The sequence below is a fragment of the Rhinatrema bivittatum genome, chromosome 5 (assembly GCF_901001135.1).
Source record: "Rhinatrema bivittatum chromosome 5, aRhiBiv1.1, whole genome shotgun sequence".
Lineage (NCBI taxonomy): Eukaryota > Metazoa > Chordata > Amphibia > Gymnophiona > Rhinatrematidae > Rhinatrema > Rhinatrema bivittatum.
In genome coordinates this window covers 113,731,170-113,756,814 of record NC_042619.1, presented here as the reverse complement: position 1 = coordinate 113,756,814, position 25,645 = coordinate 113,731,170, and the positions used below count along the sequence as shown (strand labels likewise).

Here is a 25,645-nt window from a genome sequence, read left to right as displayed (position 1 = left end):
GTTTGCGGTGTAGGGTGTTCTAGTGGGTCTGGAAGAGGAACGGAAGTGTAAGCTGTCAGGGAACCAATGCATGTCAGGATTGTGTATGGCTTTGTGGATAAGGGTAAGGGTTTTGAATTGAATTCTGGCAGTGATGGGGAGCCAGTGAAGTTGCTTCAGAATGGGTGTAATATATTCTTTTCTACGGGTGCCTGTTAATACGCGTGCATCTGCATTTTGTAGCAACTGCAGGGGGGCAAGGCTGTTCTTCGGGAGACCTAGGAGTAGAGCATTTGAGTAGTCAATTTTAGATAATATTAGGGCTTGTAAGGCTGTCCTAAAGTCGTTGAAGTGCAGGATGGGTTTAAGTTTTTTGAGGGTGTGTAATTTATAGTAACAGTCTTTGAGGGTGGAGGAGATGAATTTCTGAAAGCTGAATTGAGGGTCAAGAATAACTCCTAGGTCTCTTACGGCTTGTGAGAGGACTGGGAGAGCAGGGAAGGGAGTTGGCAGAGGAGGTGGGTAGAGGATTGATGGGTTGGGGTGAAATGATCATAAGTTCTGTTTTATTGGGATTTAGGGCTAGGGTGAGTTGTGTGAGTAGACAGTTGATGGATGAGAGGGCATTATCCCATCTTTTTAGTGCGTTGGCGATGGAGTCGGTGATGGGTATAAGGACTTGCACGTCATCTGCGTAGACAAAGTGTGGGAGGTCGAGATTTGAGAGTAGCTGGCAGAGGGGGAGGAGGTATATGTTAAAGAGGGTGGATGATAAGGAGGAGCCTTGGGGGACGCCCCTTGTGATGTCGATTGGCTCAGATTCATGGTTTTCAATTTTTACCTTGAATTGTCTGTCACTTATGTAAGATTTGAACCAGCGGAGGGGGGTCCCAGAGATGCCAATGTCAGCTAGCCTGTCGAGTAATATAGCGTGGTTAATAGTGTTGAAGGCAGCGGAGATGTCTAAAAGGGCCAGAAAGAAAGAGTGACCTTTGTCAAAGCCTCTGATGACAAGGTCGTTGAGGGAGAGTAGTAGAGTTTCAGTACTGAAGCACTTTCTAAAGCTGTGTTGAGAAGGATAGAGTATCTGGTGCTGGTCTAGGTAGTCTGACAGTTGGGTATTGACAGATTTTTCAAGTACTTTGGCAATGAAGGGGAGGTTGGAGATGGGTCGGTAGTTGGATAAGTCAGAAGGGTCAAGTTTAGGTTTCTTAAGGATGGGTTTTACTATGGCTGATTTGAGCTGGGAGGGAACATCTCCAGAGGATAAGGAGGTGTTGATGATATCAGCTAGTGGTTGGGAAATGCTTTCTGGGATTGTCAACAGCATTTTGGAGGGGATCATGTCAGAGGGGTGGGTGGCAGGTCGCATTTTCTTGAGTATTGTAGAGATTTCAGAGGAGGAGGTACTTTCGAATGTATCCATTTTATAGTCAATGACATTAGGGGTGAATTTGGTTGGTGAAGGAGAAGAGGGAAAGCGGGAGGCAATGGTGGCAATTTTGTTGTGGAAGTATTGTGCAAGGTGGTTGCATTTAGGGGCGGATTTTCAGAGCCCTGCTCGCGTAAATCCGCCCAAAACCGGGCGGATTTACGCGAGCAGGGCCCTGCGCACCGGGAAGCCTATTTTACATAGGCCTCCCGGCGCGCGCAGAGCCCCGGGACTCGCGTACGTCCCGGGGTTCTCGGAGGGGGGCGTGTCGGGGGGCGGGGCCGGAGCGCGCGGCGTTGCGGGGGCGTGTCGGCAGCGTTTGGGGGGCGGGTACGGGGCGTGGCTACGGCCCGGGGGCGTGGCCGCGCCCTCCGTACCCGCCCCCAGGTCGCGGCCCGGCGCGCAGGAGGCCCGCTGGCGCGCGGGGATTTACGCCTCCCTCCGGGAGGCGTAAATCCCCCGACAAAGGTAGGATGGGGGTTTAGACAGGGTCGGGCGGGTGGGTTAGGTAGGGGAAGGGAGGGGAAGGTGAGGGGAGGGCAAAGGAAAGTTCCCTTCTAGGCCGCTCCGATTTCGGAGCGGCCTAGGAGGGAACGGGGGTAGGCAGCGCGGCTCGGCGCGCGCAGGCTATACGAAATCGATAGCCTTGCGCGCGCCGATCCAGGATTTTAGCCGATACGCGCGACTACGCGCGTATCTACTAAAATCCAGCGTACTTTTGTTTGCGCCTGGAGCGCAAACAAAAGTAGGCTGTTCGCGCTCGTCTGAAAATCTACCCCTTAGTGTGGGGGTTCTTCGCATGGAATTGAATTGGGAGATGTCATGGTGAGGTTGGTTATAATAGAGAAAAGGGCTTTTGGGTTGTATTGAAAATTGTGAATTTTGATGGCATAGTGGTCGCGTTTGGCTTTGAGAGTGTTAGTTCTGTAATCATGCAATAGGGTTTTGTATTTGGCAAGTTGCGAGGTAGAAGGATCTTTACGCCAAATCTTTTCTTGAGTTCTGAGATTGTGTTTTTGGAGTTTAAGTTCAGGTGTGTACCAGGGTTGCTTTGTTTTATTGGGGGGTTGTATCTCTTTTGTTATTAGAGGGCAAAGTACGTTGGCTGTGTCTTTAGTGATGTGGTTCCAAGAGGTGATGGCAGTTTGGGAGTCTGAGAGGTCTAGATTTTTTTTGAGGTTTTCAGTTTGCAATCCACGAAAGGACATCACCACCTATCCCTTGACGTTTTACTTTTCCTAGAAGCCTCTCATGAGGAACTTTGTCAAACGCCTTCTGAAAATCCAAGTATACTATATCTACCGGTTCACCTTTATCCACATGTTTATTAACTCCTTCAAAAAAGTGAAGCAGATTTGTGAGGCAAGACTTGCCCTGGGTAAAGCCATGCTGACTTTGTTCCATTAAACCATGTCTTTCTATATGTTCTGTGATTTTGATGTTTAGAACACTTTCCACTATTTTTTCTGGCACTGAAGTCAGGCTAACCGGTCTGTAGTTTCCCGGATCGCCCCTGGAGCCCTTTTTAAATATTGGGGTTACATTTGCTATCCTCCAGTCTTCAGGTACAATGGATGATTTTAATGATAAGTTACACATTTTTACTAATAGGTCTGAAATTTCATTTTTTAGTTCCTTCAGAACTCTGGGGTGTATACCATCAGGTCCAGATGATTTACTACTCTTCAGTTTGTCAATCAGGCCTACCACATCTTCTAGGTTCACTGTGATTTGATTCAGTCCATCTGAATCATTACCCATGAAAACCTTCTCCATTACGGGTACCTCCCCAACATCCTCTTCAGTAAACACCGAAGCAAAGAAATCATTTAATCTTTCCGCGATGGCCTTATCTTCTCTAAGTGCCCCTTTAACCCCTCGATCATCTAACGGTCCAACTGACTCCCTCACAGGCTTTCTGCTTCGGATATATTTTAAAAAGTTTTTACTGTGAGTTTTTGCCTCTACAGCCAACTTCTTTTCAAATTCTCTCTTAGCCTGTCTTATCAATGTCTTACATTTAACTTGCCAATGTTTATGCTTTATCCTATTTTCTTCTGTTGGATCCTTCTTCCAATTTTTGAATGAAGATCTTTTGGCTAAAATAGCTTCTTTCACCTCCCCTTTTAACCATGCCGGTAATCGTTTTGCCTTCTTTCCACCTTTCTTAATGTGTGGAATACATCTGGACTGTGCTTCTAGAATGGTATTTTTTAACAATGACCACGCCTGTTGGACATTTTTTACTTTTGTAGCTGCTCCTTTCAGTTTTTTTCTAACAATTTTTCTCATTTTATCAAAGTTTCCCTTTTGAAAGTTTAGCACGAGAGCCTTGGATTTGCACACTGTTCCTTTTCCAGTCATTAAATCAAATTTGATCATATTATGATCACTATTGCCAAGTGGCCCCACCACCGTTACCTCTCTCACCAAGTCCTGTGCTCCACTGAGAATTAGATACTCCATTTACTTCGTGGTTCCCAAGAAGGAAGGATCGTTTCGACCGATATTGGATTTGAAGAAGGTCAACCTGCAGTTACGAATCCCGAGATTCCGTATGGAGACATTGAGATCAGTTGTTGCAGCCGTCCACAAGGGAGAATTTTTGGCTTCTTTGGATTTAGCGGAAGCTTATCTTCACATAGGTATACAGGAACACCATCAAAGGTTTCTGCGGTTCATGGTGCTGGGTGAACATTACCAGTTCTGCGCACTTCCCTTTGGCCTAGCGACGGCCCCACGCGTGTTCACCAAGGTGATGGTGGTGGTGGTGGCGAGCCTTCGAAGGGAAGGGATATTGGTGCATCCCTACCTGGACGACTGGTTAATTTGCGCAAAGTCGGAGGAGCTTTGCAAGGCAGCGGTACAGTCAGTCTTGAATCGCCTGCACTCGCTAGGATGGGTGGTCAACTTTGCCAAAAGTCACCTGGTTCCGTCGCAAGTACTGGAATTTTTGGGAGCGCGCTTCAATACAGCGGTGGGGAAAGTTTTCCTATCACTGGTGCGCATGGAAAAGTTGATGACCCAGGTAAGGACCCTGTTGGGATCTACCTTTGCCAACAGTGTGGGATTACTTGCAGGTCCTTGGTTCTATGGCATCTACCCTGGAATTGGTACCGTGGGCCTTTGCTCATTTACGGCCCTTACAGAGGGCACTTCTGTCTCGTTGGGACCCCAAGTCGGAGGAATTTCATCTGCCCTTACCATTGCTAGAACAAGCGAGATCCAGCCTGGGATGGTGGTTGGTTCCACATCATTTGCTACAGGGTGTGGACCTGGAAACTCCTCAATGGATCATAGTCACAACAGATGCCAGCTTAACTGGTTGGGGAGCATCTGTCAGTTCCGATCGACGCAGGGCCAATGGTCCCCACTCCAAGCAAAGTGGTCCATAAATCGGCTGGAAACCAGGGCAGTCAGGTTGGTGCTGAACCAATTTCTGCCAGTTGTTTGTCACCAAGCAGTTCAGATACTCTGTGACAATGCAACCACCGTCGCTTACATCAACCATCAGGGGGGCACCAGGAGTCACCCGGTAGCCTCCAAAGCGGCCAGGTTGATGACTTGGACGGAACATCACCTTTCTTGCATAGCAGCGTCACATATAGCTGGGGTGGACAACATTCAGGTGGATTTCCTCAGCAGGCAGTGGCTAGATCCCGGAGAATGGGAACTGTCCGAAGCGATGCCACTAGTCACACGCCGGTGGGGAATCCCTCGACTGGACCTGATGGCAACTCGTTTGAAAACCAAAGCAACTCGGTTTTTCAGCCGCAGAAGAGAACACGGGTCAGAAGGCGTGGATGCTCTGGTTCTACCGTGGCCCCTAGACATCCTCCTATATGTGTTTCCTCTGTGGCCCTTGGTGGGCAAGATTCTACGGTGCATAGAATATCACCAGGGGCCGGTCATTCTGGTGGCCCCGGAGTGTCCAAGACAACCGTGGTTTGCGGATCTAGTCTACCTACAGGTAGATGGTCCTCTACGGCTAGGTTATCTACCGAAGCTGCTGCGTCAAGGTCCGGTATATTTCGATCAGGCGGATGGCTTTTGTCTAGCAGCCTGGCTTATGAGAGGAGACAATTAAGGAAGAAAGGATATCCTGAGGCGGTTATTACTATTTTGAGGGCTCGTAAGACATCTACGTCTCTTACCTATGTTAGAGTGTGGAAGGTGTTTGACTCTTGGTGCAGTGGGTTGAAGGTGCCCTGCGTAAGGCCTCCATAGTTCACATTCTCGCCTTCCTTCAGGACGGTCTGAAGAAAAGTTTAGCCTATAGCTCGCTTAGAGTGCAGGTTTCAGCATTAGGCTGTTTACGAGGTAAGATTGACGGGTCCTCCATTGCTTGTCATCCCAATGTGGTTCATTTCCTACGAGGAGCTAAACATTTAAACCCTCCAGTACGGGCTGTTTGCCTTTCATGGAGTTTGAATTTGGTACTCCACGGACTTTGTAACGCGCCATTCAAGCCTATTAAATGAGCCACGTTAAAGAATTTGACTCTGAAGACGATTTTTCTGGTGGCTATTTGTTCGGCCAGGTGTATTTCCGAACTCCAGCTTTGTCGTGTAGGGAGCAGTTCTTACGCATTTTGGATTCTGGCATCTCTCTTCGTACAGGGCCTTCCTTTCTTTCGAAGGTGGTCTCAACTTTCCATGTCAATCAGTCTCTGGAGTTACCAGCCTTTCCAGACGTGGATAAGAATTCACCTCAGGGTCGGGAGATGCGGAAGCTGGATGTTAGACGGGTGCTTCTTCATTACTTGGAAGTTACTAATCCTTTTCGACTGTCTGATCATCTTTTCTTTTTATGGTGCGGTCCGAAGAAGGGTAGTAAGGCTTCAAAGGCCACTATTGCCCGTTGGCTAAAGGATGCTATTGCTTCCACATACATATGTCATGGACGTCCAGTACCGGATGGGCTTAAAGCTCATTCTATCCGATCCCAAGCAGCGTCGTGGGCTGAAAGCCAATGTGTTTCTCCTCAAGAAATCTGCAGGGCAGCAACTTGGAAATCGTTGCACACTTTTGCTAGACATTATCGTTTAGATGTCTGAGCTCCGGATGTCGATTATTTTGGCAGCAGTGTGCTTCGAGCGGGACTCTCTAGGTCCCACCCCATTTAGGGCAGCTTGGGTACATCTCAGCAGTCTGGACTGATCCTGGTACATACAGGGAAAGGAAAATTGGTTCTTACCTGCTAATTTTCATTCCTGTAGTACCATGGATCAATCCAGACGCCCGCCCAGCAAGTTTTCATTTCGTCCAGTAGAGTCCGCTTGTCCGTATTTCTCTTTTCCATTCACAGATATTGATGTTTCTATGGACAACATTCCTGCAGTTTGTTCATGCATGGTTGTTTTTTGTTCTTGTTCAAAAAAAACAAAAAACAAGCACATAGGTTACTCTCAATCTGTTTTTTCCTAAGGGAGGTTGTTTTACTTGAACTAGTCATTAGTTATGGGCTTATTTCTGCTTTGATATTGATTATACTGAAGGGGACGCAGGTGGCACACCGGTATGTAAGGGGGTGCCTTTTCAGTTTTCTCTGACTCCATCTGCTGGAGGGGAGGCATAACCCAGCAGTCTGGACTGATCCATGGTACTACAGGAACGAAAATTAGCAGGTAAGAACCAATTTTCCTATGCATATGTTGGATGATGCTTGCATGGACATCACTTTTAAAATATCTCATTATGCGTGTGCATTTGAACCCCGTCCCAGCACGCCATGAGCATGCCCCTTTTTTGTACGTGCATATACATGGACGTGACCCTTTTTAAAATATGCAACACATGCGCACAGGCCACATACATGCATATATGGCCTTTTTAATTGGGTACGTTTTGAAAATTCATTTATAAATGCCAAATTTGGCATTTTCATTCATTAATACACTTTGTTAAATAGGGACCAAAGGTTTAGAGGTCAGCTAACTGCACAGCATCTGGAAGTAAACTCTGAAATTGTATAGAAAATACGTTTTTATTAAAAAGTGAAATAGGTACGGTCATATCAAATTGTCCATGCCAAAGTTCATTTTTAGGTGAAGTAGAATCTTAAGAATATAGAAGTATTCTTAAAAGAAGCCAGACCTATTGTGTAGTGAAAATACTTTTCAAGAGACAGCAAAATGTGTTTTGGAGGTATTTTGCACCCCTATATTTTAGTGATGTCATTTTCTGAGAATTACTGAAGGTGATTTCAGTATGCCTGGTGGGGATTCAGTAATATTTTCTGCATTGGTACATTTAGCATGGGGCCAATTAGCATTTGGGGTGTTGCATGTGGTAATTGAGCACTTATAATCTACCTGCTGCCAGCACCATACAGTTGCAGCATTCTGTTAAGGATTTTTCCTCTCTATATTTAATATTTAAGCAGGAATGTACTAATGAAAAATAGGCCAATATTAAGGATTTGTCAGTTAGCTTTTCAATTACCTGGACAAACCCTGAAATTTGAATTTCCTGGCCTTCTCACCGGCGAAATTTTGTTCAGGTAAGTCATTATAGGGTCAATATTTAAACTTATCCAGATAAGTAATGTAGCTGGATATAACTTAACCAGCTAAGTTACAAGGGATATTCAGTGGCACGGCTATGCCGCTGAATATCCGCCTAGAAGTCGCAGCTTAGCCGGATAGGTTATATCCGGCTAAGTTAGACCTGCCTTATGTTTTACTTAACTGGATAAGTACTGCCGTCTTGATCCGCCCACTGCCTAACTAGTGCTAAACGCGCTTTGAATATGCGGGCCACTGTGGCTAAAGTTTAGCCATATATAAAGAGGCAGGGTGGAGGGTGTTCAGAGAGCATGGCTAAAATTTATTCATCTAGCCCAATATTCAGAACTAGCCAAATAAATGTAGCCAAATAAGTTTAGTCAGAAAAAAAAAAGCTGTCCTAAAGTTACCAGAGAATTTTAGCCAGATATATTCAGCGGCAGATTTATCCAGCCAAATGCTGCTGAATATCTGGATAAATTTATCATTCACTGGCCTGCTGAATACCTTCGTCATAGTGTCCAAATTCAAATTCCTTGGGCACCTAATAAGATTTTTGAGCCCTCACTGCCAGGAAGGCCAAACTACAAATTCTAAGCTGTGGATCTTGTGGTAAAAGTAAACTCAAGTGGAAGCTATCGTAGTTCTCATTTGGAATATTTTTGCAAGACCTTGAGCAATATGAATGGCCGTTTTCTTCTGTAAATGTAGAAATGTGAATTTCTGCTGCTTTGCTCTTTATTAGAGATGGGCCAGTTAATAGGAGGGTTTCCAGTTGAGTTGGATTGTGGTCTTGGATCATATAAAAGCAAATCATAGAAAAAATGGAAAAGTCCCCTGAAATGTTAAGAAATTTCCAAATTAATTTGGTTCTGCACTTTCTTTTTAACAGGCTATCCTGACAGATTACAAATTAAAGGCTCTTGAACATGTGCATGGGTACTTCTCCAGTGAACAGGTAATGTTCAGTATCGTGTTTTAAATGTATATGGAGGTAAATTCTGATGAAGTTCTGTATTCATTTTAAACATTTGCATATTGGCCCATTTCCTCCATCCTTCATCCTCCCCACCCCTAGCCAATTATGAATGCTGCGACCAGTATCGCTGTGGCTCTTACCAGTGATTATCTCACATTTTTCATCTCTAGCAAAAATTGATGAGTAGGGCCAGGGCTGTAAAAGTCACCTGGGCCTCTAAAATTCAAAAAAGCAAACAAATAGAAAATTAATTTAATGTATTTATTTATCCCTAGATTCATCATTCTACTGTATTTATAGCAGAATGATGAGCCGTGTAAAAAAAGGAGCAGGGAGGTGTGGCGGTGTGGTTTCGCATGCTGCAGTGTGGCCACGCCACACACTATTACCCCCATAGCGTCACGGGACCAGGTGTAGTTATTTCCTGCAGTGCTGCCGGCAAAAATGTGAAAAACATTATCGCCCGCAGCGCTGCTGGGAGATAACTCCGCTCAAACCCTGCCCACATTCCTCCCCTTCCCTAATTAGAATAATGCCGCCGTGATACCGGCACATCGCAGAAGAAAGAATGACCCTGTTTATGACTTATAATCCACAGCTTCCAAACACGAAATGTACAGCACGGAGATCAATAAAAGTATTTACATTCAGTTATAAAATTATAACACACAATACAGGAAACTATAAACAGGATACCTAATATCCAAATGACTCTCTAAATAACAAGGCTTTTAACTGCTTTCAAAAATTTTTTACATCTAGTTGTTATCGAATTTGTTCAGGTAACGAAACAACAAATTATTTTAAAAAGCCTCTTAAACTAAAATGTATACAAAATTAAGAAAAAAGAAAAAAAGAGTAAAGTAAAACAGATAAATAAAATAGAAACAACAAAACAGGAGTAGAAAAGTAATGAAAATATTTTCTATGGTTCCTAAAAATATTTGACTAGTGCATATGTTTTCTAAATATATTTCCACCTCTGACAAGTGTAACCCTTCCTTAATGTACGAGTCGGGTATGGAGAGGAACGTAAAGTTATTTGTAAGTTCTTTGGGGCAGGGACCCTGGCTAACATTTACTTCTTGGGGCAGGGACCATGGCTAGCTTTTACTTCTCCTCCCATCCCAAAGTGTAGGTCCTTCAGACGAAGGGTAGAAAAGAGTCCTCTCTGGTCCTAGTATGGGGTGACTAGTAAGCTGTGCTGGAGTTTCCTCTTTTTTCTGTGCTCTGTGTGTTGTGTGCCAAACAAACCACACTTGGATCTCATAGGCAGTGTCCATAATAATGCTTTACTGATAAAGTTTTGTTGAATAGCACAATAAAATATGGTAAATCATACACCACAGTCTCTGTAGTTTCTTTCTTAATTTTAAGCCTTCTCTTCTCTATCTGTGCATTAGTCTTTGTTAGGCCAGAAATCCATCCACACTTCTGGATTAGATTGTGCAGTGGTCCCTCTTCTCGGACAGTTGGGAAACCTTTTGTGATGGCACAAAAATCTATCTTGGCCCAGATAGATCCCTCTGGGCTCTTTGTGGACGCCAGATGGATGTCCTCCCTTGAACGTAGATCTTACTCACAGTTAGTAGATTAATCTTCTGGTGGGGCTCCGTGGTGGTAGGAATCCTTGCAGATTGCAGTTCTTGCCAGTCCCCTTGAAGGGCAGGAAGAGGGGCAGAAAATACTTCCTCTCACAGGTTGGAAAACTTCCCCAAGAGTCCTCAGTTGGACTGCTGCTGACATATTATCTGGGATGCTGGGTGTACCATCCTGCCAGACTAGGCTAGATGCATGGGTTATGCTCACTTACCCAACAGATGGAGACAGAGAACACATTTTTACATGAACATCATCTTTCTCTATATATTCTGGTGTTGCAGGAAATGCCATGAGTAGTTCTCTGCCTATAAAACATGGTGGGTCAGGGGAATGAAACGCATACAACCCCCAATCCACCTACTGATTCTAGCATGACATCTTAACTTGGTGCTTAGATCATTGACCGAAGCCCCATCTGCTGGTATGTGAGCATAACCCACGTGTATGGACTGGTCTCTCAGTATTCAAGGAAAGGAAAGTAACAAAATATGCTTAAATTTCACTTTATTCATGACACACGATTAGGAAATGTCAATTTTAAATCCTATCTAGGATGCAAGCTTCAGAAAATATATGAAGAAATATTAATAGCCATAAGATCATAAGATTTGCCATACTGGGTCAGCCCAAAGGTTCATCAAGCCCGGTATCCTGTTTCTAACAGTGGCCAAATCCAGATCATAAGTACCTGGCAGGATCCCAAAAGGTCAATAGATGCTGCTTATCCCAGGGATAAGCAGTGGATTTCCTCAAATCCACCTTAATAATGGGTTATTAGACTTTTCCTTCAGGAACTTGTTTCAACCTTTTTTAAACCCAGCTACACTAATGGCTTTTACCACATTCTTCAGCACAACCCGAAATATTGCTGTCCTATGTATTTAGTGTTAACTGTGACCAAAAAAGATTCCAATAAGAAAAGCTAGTGTAGGATAAAAAGAGATTAAAACTTTAATCCAAACCTAAGCTGCATACTGTATAAAACAGTCATTATGATCTTGTATAGTATATTTTTTTGTTTGCATGGGTTAAAAACAGAACAACATGGTTTTATATTTTTTATCTTCTTGGAATAACATAACCAACAACATTGCAAATAACATCTGCCCCTTAAAGTCCCTCGAGCTAAACCCCACTCAGAATACAAAAAAAACTTGGTTCACCTTGGAACTAAAAAAAACTCAAACAGGAATTAAGATCAAAGGGAAAGAAATGGCGCAAAAACCACCTATCCGCCCCCCTGTTAGCTGCATACAAATCAGCCCTCCACACCTACAGAACATCTATACAAAAAACAAAAAGAGACTTCTACGCTCATAAAATCCATAATTTTCAATACAACGCAAAAGCCCTCTTCGTATTAGTCTCAGACCTCACAAAAACAGCCCCCCCCCTCCCATCTCCGATAAAGAAGCCAAAAGCAAATGCGATGAATTAGCTCTCTTCTTCCACGACAAAATCACGAAGCTCCTCCTTAGATTCACCTCACTATCCCCACACCCCAACACCACCGCCACTAACCTCATAACCTCTCCCAAATGCACTCTTGAATCCTTCGAAACCACCACCCCCTCCGAAATCGAATCCCTCCTTAAGAAAATGAAGCCCTCCTCCCACCCTTCCGATATCATCCCCACAAAATCTCTACTAACCATCCCCAACATTATCTCCCATCCCCTAGCAAATATCATTAATTGCTCTCTCACCCAAGGACAAGTTCCTGATGCTCTGAAACAAGCCACCCTCAAACCCATCCTGAGGAAACCCAACCTCTACCCCTCAAACCCAGCTAATGTCAGGCCAATCTCCAAGCTCCCTTTTGTAGCAAAACTCATGGAAAGCGTGGTGAACCTCCAACTCACGGATCACCTTGAAAAAAACAACCTCCTCTTCCCTTCCCAGTTCAGCTTCCGTAAATTTTTCAATACCGAAACACTACTTATTTCACTCACAGATACCCTCCTCAAAGGATTAAACAAGGGCCAATCTTTCATCCTTGCTCTACTTGACATCTCATCAGCATTTGACACCATCAACCACAATATTTTACTAGATAGACTCTCAGAAATCGGCATCAAGGGATCTGCCCTGAGCTGGTTTGAATTCTACCTCCACAATAGAATTTATAAGGTCAAAATTATTAACATAGAATCTAACCCCATAAACTTTACATGAGGAGTCCCCCAAGGCTCTTCCCTCTCCCCCACGCTATTCAATATTCACCTCCTCCCCCTTTGCAAACTCCTCACCGACCTAGGCTTTACTCATTATATCTATGCTGATGATGTCCAAATCGTCATCCCTATTACAGAATCTATCCCCAAATCCCTCAAGATTTGGGACAACTGCCTCTCCTCAATTAACCACCTCCTCACTAACCTCAACCTTGCCCTCAACACTACAAAAACAGAACTCCTCTTCATCTCACCAGTCCACCACAACTGTACTCAACCCGACTCACCTGTAACTAAGGTCCAATTTGTCAGAAACCTAGGAGTCACTCTAGACCAGTGGTTCTCAACCTTTTTTTGGCCAGGACACACCTGACAGATGATTCTCACATGCGTGACACACTGAACATGTGACCATCACGGGGCTAAATGTAAACATGCACTCTGCATCCACAGGAATCCCCTCAACCCCCAGCAATGAGTACAGAGCAGATCTAGGGCATTACCCTGTACAACTCGCCATACAAAAAAGATATTCTGGTTCTGATGACATCCCAGTAAATGCAAAACAAACTCCTTTTACTACCAGGCAAAATAGCCTTCCTTATGAAAAGACAGTAATTTACCACTAATGCATATCCTGTTGAGAAAACACAACAAATAAGATTGATACAAATGCCTACATGCTAGTAAAATACCTCACCTCGGTCACACACCCTTCACCAAGTACAGAAAAACCACAAATTATAAATATGGAGACAGAAACTGGAATGGAAAACCAAAAAAGCCACTCTGCATGCAGTGCGAACCTGGAGAAATGGAAAGAGAAATATAGCACCTAACAGACTCTCAGGATTTGCAATAATGCACACAAACTAACCCGTACAAAGTTACACCTGTATTATGGAACACACACAACAGTAACAACCCTATCTAAGAAATACAACTATTAAACCAGGCCCTAAACACTAATACATTTTCTATTGGGAAAACAGAATAAGCCAAGCTGCTTAGAGCCCCACCCAGAAATAATTGTAAAGCTATACTAAAAATGTTACAAAACAGCTGCTGAACAGAATAATATCCAACAATTAAAAACTCATAAAAATTATTAAAACGTGTCCAAATATCAATAAATATTTCAAAAGAGCAGACATCGCATAATACCCAATAATTAAAATGGCAGTCAATCAAGAAAAATAACTTTAAAAAGCCACCTTTACTTACCCTCTCCAGAAACTCTACTACTCCTTTCCCTTCCAGGCCAATAGCACTCACCAGAAGCAGCAAGGGCTGCTGAAGCTCTGTCCTCACTCACAGTCCTCTTCCTTAGCGCCCGCAACCAGTCACACCCCCCCCCCCCCCCCCAATTAGACCCCATGACCAGTCTCGGTCTCTCTCTCACACCAGTCATCTTTCTGACCAGTCTCTCTCTCTCTCTCACATACGCACACTAATCATCTTCCTGACCAGTCTCTCTCTCTCACACAGAAACACATCACCACCCTGACCAGTCTCTCTCTCAATCACACTCGTGGTCTCTTATATACAAGCTCTCAGTCACACACAAATGCTCTCGCACCTATTCACACCAGCTCTTACCCAGGCTTCCATTCACACCCACAGACACAAGCTCTCACCCATGCATCCATTCACACCCACAAGCTCTCATCCTGGCACCCATTCACACCCACAGACACAAGCTCTCACCCAGGCTTCCATTCACACCAGCTCTCACCCTGGCACCCATTCACACCCACAGACACAAGCTCTCACCCAAGCACCCATTCACACCAGCTCTCACCCTGGCACCATTCACACCCACACACACAAGCTCTCATCCAAGCACCCATTCACACCCACACACAAAAGCTCTCATCCAAGCACCCATTCACACCCACACACAAAAGCTCTCATCCAAGCACCCATTCACACCCACACACAAAAGCTCTCACCCAGGCTTCCATTCACACCCACACACACAAGCTCTCACCCAAGCACCCATTCACACCAGCTCTCACCCAGGCTTCCATTCACACCAGCTCTCACCCTGGCACCATTCACACCCACACACACAAGCTCTCATCCAAGCACCCATTCATACCCACACACACAAGCTCTCACCCAGGCACCCATTCACACCAGCTCTCACTCTGGCACCCATTCACACCAGCTCTCACCCATTCACACCCACACACACCAGCTCTCACCCAAGCACCCATTCACACCAGCTCTCACCCACGCACCCATTCACACCCACACACACACCGGCTCTCACCCAAGCACTCATTCACACCAGCTCTCACCCACGCACCCATTCACACCCACACACACCGGCTCTCACCCAAGCACCCATTCACACCAGCTCTCAGCCAGGCACTCATTCACTCACAGACACACCCTCTCTCAGCCAGGCACTCATTCACACACAGATGCTCCAGCTCTCAGCCAGGCACTCATTCACACACAGAGGCTCCAGCTCTTAGCCAGGCACTCATTCACACACAGACACACCAGCACTCAGCCAGAAACTCATTCACACACAGACGCTCCAGCTCTCACCAAAAACTTCTTCCTTCACTGCAGGGATGGGCTCCAGTTCCGCCGTGGCTTTACTCCGGCAGGCCTTCTTTTTTCGCCACCACAGGAATGGGCTCCCGTGGTGGCCTCGGTCGGGGTCAGGTTTTCACTTTGCCGCCACCGGCTATGGCAGCCTTGCTTGGTCGGGGTCGGTTTTCCTCTTCGCCGCCATGGGAATGGGCTCCCATGGCAGCTTTGCTTCATCAGGATTCCTCTTCACCGTGCGGCCTTGCTTCATCGGAGTTCAAAAACTACTATTCCTCCCACCCCACCCCCGGGCATTATGCCTGCCTCACCAGCCAATCAAAGGCTTTCTCCCTTCTTTATACTCCCACTGGTAGGGAGGAGGCTTCCGATTGGCCTGCATGGGGGCAGGCAGAATGAAGGAGGCTTCCCATTGGGCAATGGGGGTAGGAAGAAAGGCTTCCAATTGGCCCGCGGGGGCTGGAAAAAAGGCAAAAGGAAAGAAGAACGGGGTAGTGGGACACGGAGACGCAACACCCCTACCGGTGTTTGGCGACACACTAGTGTGTCTCAACACACCGGTTGAGAAGCGCTGCTCTAGACAACCATCTGAAACTAAAAGAATTCATTAACTCCACCACGAAAGACTGTTTCCACAAACTACATATACTAAAAAAATTAAGACCCCCTTCTCCACCCCTATGACTTTCGCACGGTCCTCAAGCCTTACTTTTCAACAAAATCGACTACTGCAACTCCCTTCTCCTAGGCCTTCCCGCTACCTCAATCAAACCGCTCCAAACTCTGGCGGCTAGAATCCTCACCAATACCCGCAGAAGAGATCACATTACCCCCATACTCATGGACCTCCACTGGCTCCCAATACGCTCTAGAATCCTTCACAAGAGTCTTACCATTATCCACAAAACCCTACATAACCACAACATCCAATGGCTGGATAGCTCCCTATACTATCACTCATCGAACAGACCTACGAGAACTGCTTATAAAGGAACCCTCTACATTCCTCCCCCCAAAACTCACCCATTACATAGCCATGAAAGAACGGGCCCTGTCTATCGCTGGACCATATGGAATTCAATGCCCCCATACCTGAGCCAAGAACACTGTACCAAAACCTTTAAAAAAAAGAAATCTTAAAACATGGCTCTTCTCTCAAACCTTTACTTAACCTCGCCGCTCCTATGTCACAATTCTCCCCCACCGTTCCTCCAAGTTGCTTTTCCCTGCCCCCTCAACTTAAGCTGCCTCACTTCAATTAAGAGCCTCATTACCTTCCCTCCCCCTTACCTACTTAATTCGCTACCCCAGTAGCCTTTATCCCTACCTGCTAAATTCGCTACCCCTGTAACCTTTATCCTTTATCCTCCTTCCAATTCTTCCTTAACCCTCTAACCTTGTTACTACCTCATTCATGTAATTGCCTTACGAAATTTTATATTTTACATATTATAAATAATGGTTATATAACCTTAAACAATTGTTAACCTTTCTATTTGTTACCATACCTTCTTGGTACCTGACTCTACTACTCTAGCCCTTTCCCCCAGTTTAGCTCCCTTACGTTATATGTAATTTCTATTTTTCCAAAGTTAATGGTTACCCCTGTTCATTGTAATCCGATGTGATATTCCCATGAACGTCGGTATAGAAAAGTTTTAAATAAATAAATAAAGAGGTCTGTCCATCTATATGGCAGCACAATTCATTATTATTTTGTTATTCTTCCACCCCCCAACGCACACATTTTCCCCTTACACGATGGTCAGTCCCAGATTGCATGCTCCTGTGACATATGTCTTTGATGGTTAGGAGCACTGGAGTAATTTTTCCTCCCAGACCTAACCCTGAGTTCTGTTCCCTCACCTGGCAGGAATAGATGCAATAGTAGCAGTTGTTTTCGCTCCTTCCCTGGGATTGTGCATGTCATTTCTACAGCGTGCCTGACACTGGTAAACAGGAAATGTGAATTTATCGTGCATGTCACAGCGTATTGTACTGTGTGGCCTGAGCCACAGAGCCATCCTCAGAAATGCAATTTAAATATCCCGCTGGTTCAGGACCAAGTCTAACGAGAGAGAGAGTCCATGATCTAGTATCTGAGGGATGCATTTAATGTAAAAAATAAAATAGATGAACGCTTTAACATCTCTTTCCAAAATATACCTGTGGATTATTAATGTACCGTATATGCTCGTGTATAAGTTGAGAAATTTAATTCTTGAAATTAATCTTAAAAACAGGGTAGCCTTATACACGGGTCAATGCTAGTTTCCTCCTCCCCCCCCCCCCCCATAATTATTCTGATGACTATCCCTGCTCGTTCACTCCTTTCCTCTCTCTCTTCCTGATCCCTGAACTCACCCGCTTCTATAGGGATGACAGGAGTTGTAGCTGTTCAGATGCCTCCTCCCAGAGCCTGATTGGTTCAAAGCACGACACTGGGACCCCCCACGGGTAGGAGGGAGGACGCATCTGAGCAGCTGCAACTCCCATCGTCATCCTGCTAGCAGCGAGTAAGATAAGGTATCAGGAGGGAGGGAAGGAGTGAACGACTGGGGATAGCCATGGGGGGGGAGAGAGGGAGGAAAGGAATGAACCACCAGAACTAGCAATGGGGGGAGAGAGGGAAGGAATAAACCACTGAGGAAAGTCATAAGCCCCCTAGGTTTTACCCTAGACTTATCCACAGGTCACAGCAATGTTCTTACTTTTGTGGCCCAAAAAATGTCCTCAACTTATCACGAGATCAATGTATACAAGAGTATATAGGATAGTTCTGGGAAGAAGATATGCAGGTATCATTGTTCCTAGAATTTCATAATGTGTTATATAATTTAAGTATTTCCCAGTTCCTCATTTCCTTGTTCTATGTAAGACACACGTGTTAAGTCATTTCAATGTTATATGTAAACCGAAGTGATTAGTAACATTGTTACCAGAACCTTGGTATATAAAAATGTTAAATAAATAAATAAAATAATTTCACTGAGGCTTGGCAGTTTTTTAGGAAAGAATATCTCTGTACTCGATATTTTCTTTTGGTCTAATTTTTTCAATAGATTTTAGCATTTGGTGGGCTCACTGAGAAGAAGAGTGCATAAGTATTAATATAAGGAGACAGAAATTTCTTTGCTAATCAGTTTAGTACATTACTTATCATTTTGCTTCCGCTGTTTTCTTATATAACAACAAAAAAAAAATCCTCCTCAGCATGCCCACAGATATTGATTTGGACTGTACTATTCATAGCAAGAACTTCCAAAATACCTTTTTGTTTCTTTTATTTTCTAAATATATTTTTTAAAATAGACATTGCTTTTTACCATTTTTTTAGCTCACTTTTTTGATTTCCTAATAATGGGGTCAATATTCAAAACTGTCCGGTTAAGTAATTTAGCCGATAGGAATCTATCTGGCTAAGTTATGATGTATATTCAGCAGCACGGCTATGCCACTGAATATATGGGTATAACTGAGCGCTTAGCCATTAAGCCTAACCGGCTAAGTTTAGACCTGCTCTATGGCACATCTAGCTTAGCCGCACAACTTATGCGGCTAAGTCTGAATATTGGTAGTTGGCCGCGTAAGTTGAATGGCTAACTCGCTCTGCCCCAATCTGCCCACTACATGCCTACTTTTTATGCGATTACCTTTTTAACCATATAAAGGACTTATATGGCTAAGTGGCAGCCGCTGAACATGTGCGCATCTATGGGTGACATTTGCACGTGTGTCAGCCCGCACCCAGGTACATGGCTATTTTATAATTTGCATATATATATGCACGCATGTTATAAAATAGCCAGGCAGTGTGCACATTTTAAGTGGGTGCTCGCATGGGTGTGCAAATCTTGCTTCTACTGTGTAAGTCGGAGGATTTTGAAAGAAGCGCACGCCAATGCCATTACCAGTTTGCTAGTTCGTCCGCCAGTTTGACCACTTAACAGCTACATTTCCAGACCCCCCGGTTTGAAAGCCTGTAAACCCACTTACCCCAGACCTTTTAAACTCTTACGAAATGGCTCGATCTTTTTTTTTTTTTAAACTTATACGCCATCCACATCAAAAGTAAAATTATGTGGCAAGGGACCTCAGTGCATGCTGGGGCGTGTAAATATGTACACGTGCATCAATTGGCTAGGTTACAACACGCCCATGTCTAGACCATGCCCATATCCCACCCCTTTTTGAAAAGTTTTGAGATGTGGTGCGCTATGGGAGATACATGCGAATCTGAGTAGCTTTTAAAATCCGCTCTGTGCATGGAAGCCTAATTTATTCACGCACTCCCTAATTAATGGGCGCGCCTGGCTTTTAAAATTAATATTCAGTGGTTGCTACTTAGCCACATAACTTCTACTTATCCGGCTAAATAGTGCTGAAAGCTCTTTGAATATTGACCTCAATAAAAGAACAGGAATGGCAGTGCTACCTTTCGAGAATCCTGAAACAAATGTGGTTCAGCTTTGCTTTGCTACCTTTAGTATTCCAGAATCCCCACTGGACAATACAATGCCTTTTCCTCTGCTCTCAGGCAGGCCAATCCTCACCAGTTGGTTATGCATTCTTACCAGCAGATGGAGATGGAGTAAAGCTGACTCACTGACATCACTAACATATAGTCCTGCCTCGACATCAGCCTGCCAGTATTCTGTCTCCAGCAGATGGTGGATATTGGAATTTTTGCAGGAAGATATGGTTCAAAGCTTGGTCTTAAACACTCTGAAGGCAAAGGTAGCAGCTCTCACTTGTTATAGGGGTGGCGGATCAATGGTGGATCCTTGTCTTCCCATCCAGATGTGTCTAGGTTTATGAAGGGAGTTAAGCATCTACGTCCTTCCTTGCGGCTACTGGTGCTTAATATGCTCTTGCGTTTTTTGGCGGGTCCTATAGTTCGACCACTGTGTGGTCTCTCTTTGCGGCTGCTCACTTTGAAAACAGTTTTTCTGGTAGCAATTTGTTCGGCACAGCGGTCTCTAAGCTGCAAGTTCTTTCTTGCCATGAGCCATTTCTATGAATGACTCTGGGGGTGGTACAGTTTAGAATGATACCTTCCTTTTTTCCAAAAGTGGTTTTGAAATTTCATTTGAATCAGTCTATTTCCTTGCCCACGCTGGACAGGGATAGAGATGAGCGTGATTATCATCTGTTGCATGCCTTGGATGTCAAATGGCATCTGGTGCACTTTTGCAAAGCGTCCTGTTTCTTTCCCCTCCTGGATCCAATTCAAGGGTTAATCGACATTGAGTGGAATGCCCTGGAGGCAAGTTTTGAAGGGGGACATGCTTCAATGGGTTTATACCCCTTGGATCAAAGGCAAGGGAACAGTTGTGATTCCCGGAGGTGGATGCCTTCATATGTGCTGTTACCAAGCGAACCACCAATCCGGTGGAAGGAGGGGCAGCTACTTGAAGATTACTCGCTCTTTCAGGAAGTCTGATTGACTGCTCCATGGTGGAGGTAATCAAGAAGAAATGGCGACGTGGGTGACCATAGTCCCTTGGGTAAAAGAAGTCATCACAGCCGCCTCTATGGATGCAGATGTCCCATTACCCAGACAGGTCAGAGCGCATTCCACTAGAGCTCAGGCAGTTTGGTGAGCGAAGCTTCAGTTGTTGTCTCCCATAGAGATTTTGCCAAGCAGCTACATGGTCCTCCTTACACACTTTCTCCAAGCATTACTGCTTGGACATTAGAGCTCAGGAGCATGAGGCTTTCATGTGTGCAGTGTTGACTGGACCGCAGGCAGCCTCCCACCATTTCCAGGAGTAGCTTTGATACTTTCCACTAGTGTGGATTGGCCTGCCTAAGCGTAGAAGAAGGAGAAATTACTACTTACTTGATAATTTCCTTTCCTCTAAAGAAGGCAGGCCATTCCACAACCCATCCTGGGTTGCCTACTTGCTTTTAGTTTGTCCTTTATATGTGAACTATGAAGAGTGTTATTTCTGATAATTCATTTGAAGGACTGGTAAGTGATATAATTAGCCCCTAAGATTAGTTGATGTAAACGTTTTTGCTGAGCTCAGAGTTTCCCAGTTGGTTTGAAGCATGAGCGATTGACTATTAATAGTCATGTTCAAGTATAATTAGTTTGTCCAGTTTGGCTTTTCTAGAGATACAGGCGGGCTGATGTCCGAACAGGACTGACTTCACAGTGAAGACAGCAAGTAAGCTTTACTCTGTCTCCATCTGCTGGTATGAGTGTATAACCCACAGGTGTGGATTGGCCTGCCTTCCTTAGAGGAAAGGAAATTATTAGACAAGTGGTAATTTCTCCTTTCTTCTTGCCAGCACTGAGTACACGTTAAATACTGGAAGACCATGTTGCAAAGTGACTTAGGCCTGGATTCTCTAATACCACTGGGCTCTTTGAATCACGCGGTACAAGGGGGCGGGGGGGGGGCAAAGCGGGGGGCGGGCCTGTGAAAGCAGAGGGTTCTTACCTTTTCGCTGTCCGCGATGTCTTCGCGGCATCCGCCTCGGTGCAGCCCCGACTCCTCCTGTTCCGGTCTTGACGCAGCCCCCATTTAGTGATCGCACGCGAATAGTCCCTTTTCACGTGCGATCGCTTTGGAAAATGACCCCCTTAGTGCTGTGCTTATTGACTTTTTCCTATTTATTTTCTCCTGGCTTTGTGACTCAAACTATTGCCTGCTGCGTTTAGGCCTGGTATAACAGTTGGTTTAAATAAGTTCCTTTCTCTACTTCCCCACCCCAGATTTTCATTTTGGAACTAAAGATGTATTTCTTTTCCTTTCCATACCGAGCCTTTTTTCAGACTGCAGAATGACTCCCTTTTTTTTTTTTTTTGTGGGTCCTCAACATAGCATCTCTGATTATAGATGTTTCTTTTTTTTGGCATATTGTATGGTGCTCGCAGGGTTTCTATGAAATCATTTTGACATCATTCGGTCATTTGAAAATGAACTAATTTTAGCTGACATGAATATTTATTTACAAGTTTTTTAGACCATCGTTCCTAAAATAGACCAGAACAGTTAACAATCTAAAAAACATACACAGTATGACAAAAAGACAACATTACAAAAACAAAACAAAATGCAGACTAATATCATTAACAGCATGGCAGATAATGAATATGTAGACAGTTTCATTGCTGAGCAGATGGAAAATGAATTTTGTAAACGCCAAAATACAGAGCCAGGTTTTAAGCCCTTTTTAAAAAATATTTTGACATCAGATGCAATACCCACAGACTCAGGCTTCAAGTTCTAGAGAATAGGTCCCACTATTGCAGTCACTCTTTCCCAGTCCTCACTAAGGTGGACATCACGTATTGATGGAATATCTAGTAAGCTTTTATTGGCTGACCATAGCATTGTCTGAGGATTATAAAACTGTCATGCTATACCTAGCCACATGGTGTCATTGTTAGACAAAATGTTATGGATTAGTGTGAGAACTTTATACTGTAAAATCAAGAAGTTAGTTTCCATATTAGTTTAATCTGCTTGATCTATAATTATTAGGATATTATTGTGTAATTTGCATTATTTATGTAGCAGTTGCTTTCGTTTCAGGTTGTGGAATTACTGAGATACTTTTCTTGGGCAGAACCCCAGTTAAAGGCAATGAGAGCTTTACAACATGTAAGTAATGTGAGGTCTTTTTTGGTTCTGTTTTCTCCTCGTCATTCCCCAACCATTCCCCAACCCTTCCCTCATGGAGCCAGATTCCAGCCCCAGTTCGAAACGAGATGAAAGATCCTACCATAAAGTTTGTTCACTATTCATATGCGGTTTTCAGTGTCTTCAAATATCTTACTTGCGTAAATACTGGATTTTGTCTGCAGGAGTGTTGGCTATTTGTGCATTGTGAGGACAGTTTTAAAATTAATTTACATGTGAATCAGCTGCCTGAAAATTGCCCTCCTATAGGAGTTAATTTTAAAAGGCTTAACACATGTAAATGTAGCACACTATTGTAGCAATTTTCAAAAGCCATTTACGCGTGTAAACCGCACTTACACGTGTATAATCTGTGAACAATTCGATAGCATATATTGTAGCAATTTTCAAAAGACCACTTACGTAGGTAAAGTGCATTTACACATGTAAAACCCAGGTATATGCATGCAAATCCTTTTTAAAATTACCCCCTATTATAATCCTATTATAAAATAGCCTGTGTTGGCGCACATGTGCACACATTCATTGGCCTGCACCCAGGGACGCAGCCATTTTATAATATACGTGTGTGTATGCGCACATGTTATAAAATAGCCTGAACACGCACACGTGCACACAGTTTTATGTGGATGTGCGCCTATGCACGCAAATGCCGCATCTACTGCGTAAGTGGGGGGATTTTAAAAGGCACACGCGCTGACATCATTACCAGTTTTACCAGTTCATTCCCATTTCGCCCAGGTAAGGGATAGGACTTCCAAACCCCCTAATTTAATAGCCTCCTTTCTCCCCTGTTAGCCCTAATCCTTAAAACCCCGCCGATCTGTCCATTTGTCTTTATTTTATAAATTGTATGTCATCCATAGCGGAAGTAAAGTTACGTGGCAGGGGACCCTGGCGCGCGCCTATGCGCATAACTATTTATGCGTTAATTTCAATGTGAAATCCAGGAAAGCCCATGCCCTGCCCAGACACCACTCCTTTTTTCGGAACTTTTCATTTGTGCGCATAGCGGCACATACACGCGTACTCGGGCATCTTTTAAACTCCACTCGGCACGCACTGGCCTGACTTGTGTGCATAGCTCCCGGTTTTGGCGCACGTAGAGCTTTAAAAATTCACCTTTATATGCGGCTAAAAGGATGAGCATTATTGAATAATAAGCATACTTTTAGCTGCTTGTAGAGGCGACATTTTCTTGCTGAGGGTAATTTTCTGACATCCCACAAGTACCCACAGACTTGAGCCTCAATTTTCAAAGCAGGCTTATGCACGTAAATCCTCTTCGAAAATTCGCAGGTTGACCCAGTACGTGTTTACACTTACGTGCAGAAAGTTACACCTGCTCCCAAGCTGGCGTAACTTTCTGTATGTACATTTATGCGCAGAGTTTTGAAAATCAAAATAATACATCTACATTTTTTTCTCTTCCCTGACTCTGTCCCCCAGATTACCTCTTCTTATTGCGGCTAAAAGTACACACAAAATGAGGTTTCGTGCATACTTTCATGCACACAGCACCTCCACTAGATTTAAAAGTGCCTCTAGGTGCATAAAACAGGGTGTTCTACATGTAAGTTGTTTTGAAAATCAAACTCTAGATAACTAATCCTGATCCTATTTTAAATATAACCTGGACTGGCTTATCAACCCTCATTTAGAGAGTGCACCCTATGACGCCTTGTACTCAGCATTAGGTTGGAACCTGAAATCTGCTGCCAAGATGAAATCACTTTAGAACATATTCAAATTCTCACGCCACTAAAGCTGTCTGAATCCGATTCTGAATCTGTCAGATTGCCTGGAATGGTTCTCCTAGATAGTGTTAAGATTCGGAGCTTCAAAATTAGTAGTCTTAGAACTCATCTAGCATTTTTATGCAAGCGAGATCCAATTTAATTAAAAAATGTAAAAACAAAACAAAAAAAAAACCTTAAAAAATGATTTTGAAGTCCATGGAGTTAATTAATAGCAGTCTGGGCTGTGTTTATTGTGGAAGTGAAAATAAAAGGAATCCAAAGGCATGTGTAGCAGTACTGTTTTAAATGGGATTCCTATAAATGTGAACGTTTTTTGCTAATGAAACTGAACTCACTATTAAAAGAGGCAACTTGAGAAATGCTTTTGCTCATTCACTCCTGGGCCGTGAGTTATTTAATAAGTAAATGCAGTATTTTCTTCTTGTATTAGAAAATGGTAGCTGTTCCATCGTCTCAGGTGGCCAGTATCCTCAACTGCTTCACCTTCAGTAAGGACAGACTAATTGCTCTCGAGCTCTTGTCATTGTAAGTAGTATTTTTTTCTTAAACTGTGTTTTACTCAAGTTTCTACTTAGCGTTTCTGCTCTGCATAATTGAAATCAGTAAGTACTAGCATGCAAGCTGTTGTTTTGCAATAATTTGTGGACTGTGACATACGGGTTAGGTCCTGCACTTGGATTCTCAGCTCTTAGAAGAGCTATTATACGGGGTGGATGGAAAGCAACAGTCATGCGCCCATTATTACAAAGCTCTTCTGGCGATTCCACAAGAGTTGGAGTGTCATGAGTTTTTAGAACTTTGGGACCATGTCCCCTCTGTTATTTTAATAAGTCAAGAATTGCAAAAATGTTTTGAGCATATATCTTTGAAAGTGTACTCGTGCACAAAACACAATTTAAATTTTTACACTAAGCATACCTTTCGCAAGCAAGGGCATTTCAAATGGGCAATCTTGCCTTTCCGCTTTGCATTAAATGTGCAAAGGAGAGAGGTGATT

The 25,645-nt window shown here is 43.9% G+C and overlaps 1 protein-coding gene across 5 annotated transcripts in view; it reads left to right on the top strand.

Annotated features, from left to right (window-relative positions):
- Positions 1-25,645, top strand: part of PROSER1 (proline and serine rich 1) — a 114,882-nt gene that overhangs the window by 6,031 nt on the left and 83,206 nt on the right. For 4 of the 5 annotated variants that reach the window (XR_003856916.1, XR_003856915.1, XM_029602757.1 and 1 more), the window contains exons 2-4: positions 8,809-8,874; positions 22,781-22,849; positions 25,079-25,173. Coding sequence is in view for 3 of the 5 variants with exons in the window: in XM_029602757.1 (XP_029458617.1) it covers positions 8,809-8,874; positions 22,781-22,849; positions 25,079-25,173 (230 nt within the window). In the remaining 2 variants the exon portion in view is untranslated. Of the gene's footprint in view, positions 1-8,808; positions 8,875-22,780; positions 22,850-25,059; positions 25,174-25,645 lie in introns of those variants that run through there. The other variant, XM_029602758.1, reaches the window with a different exon arrangement.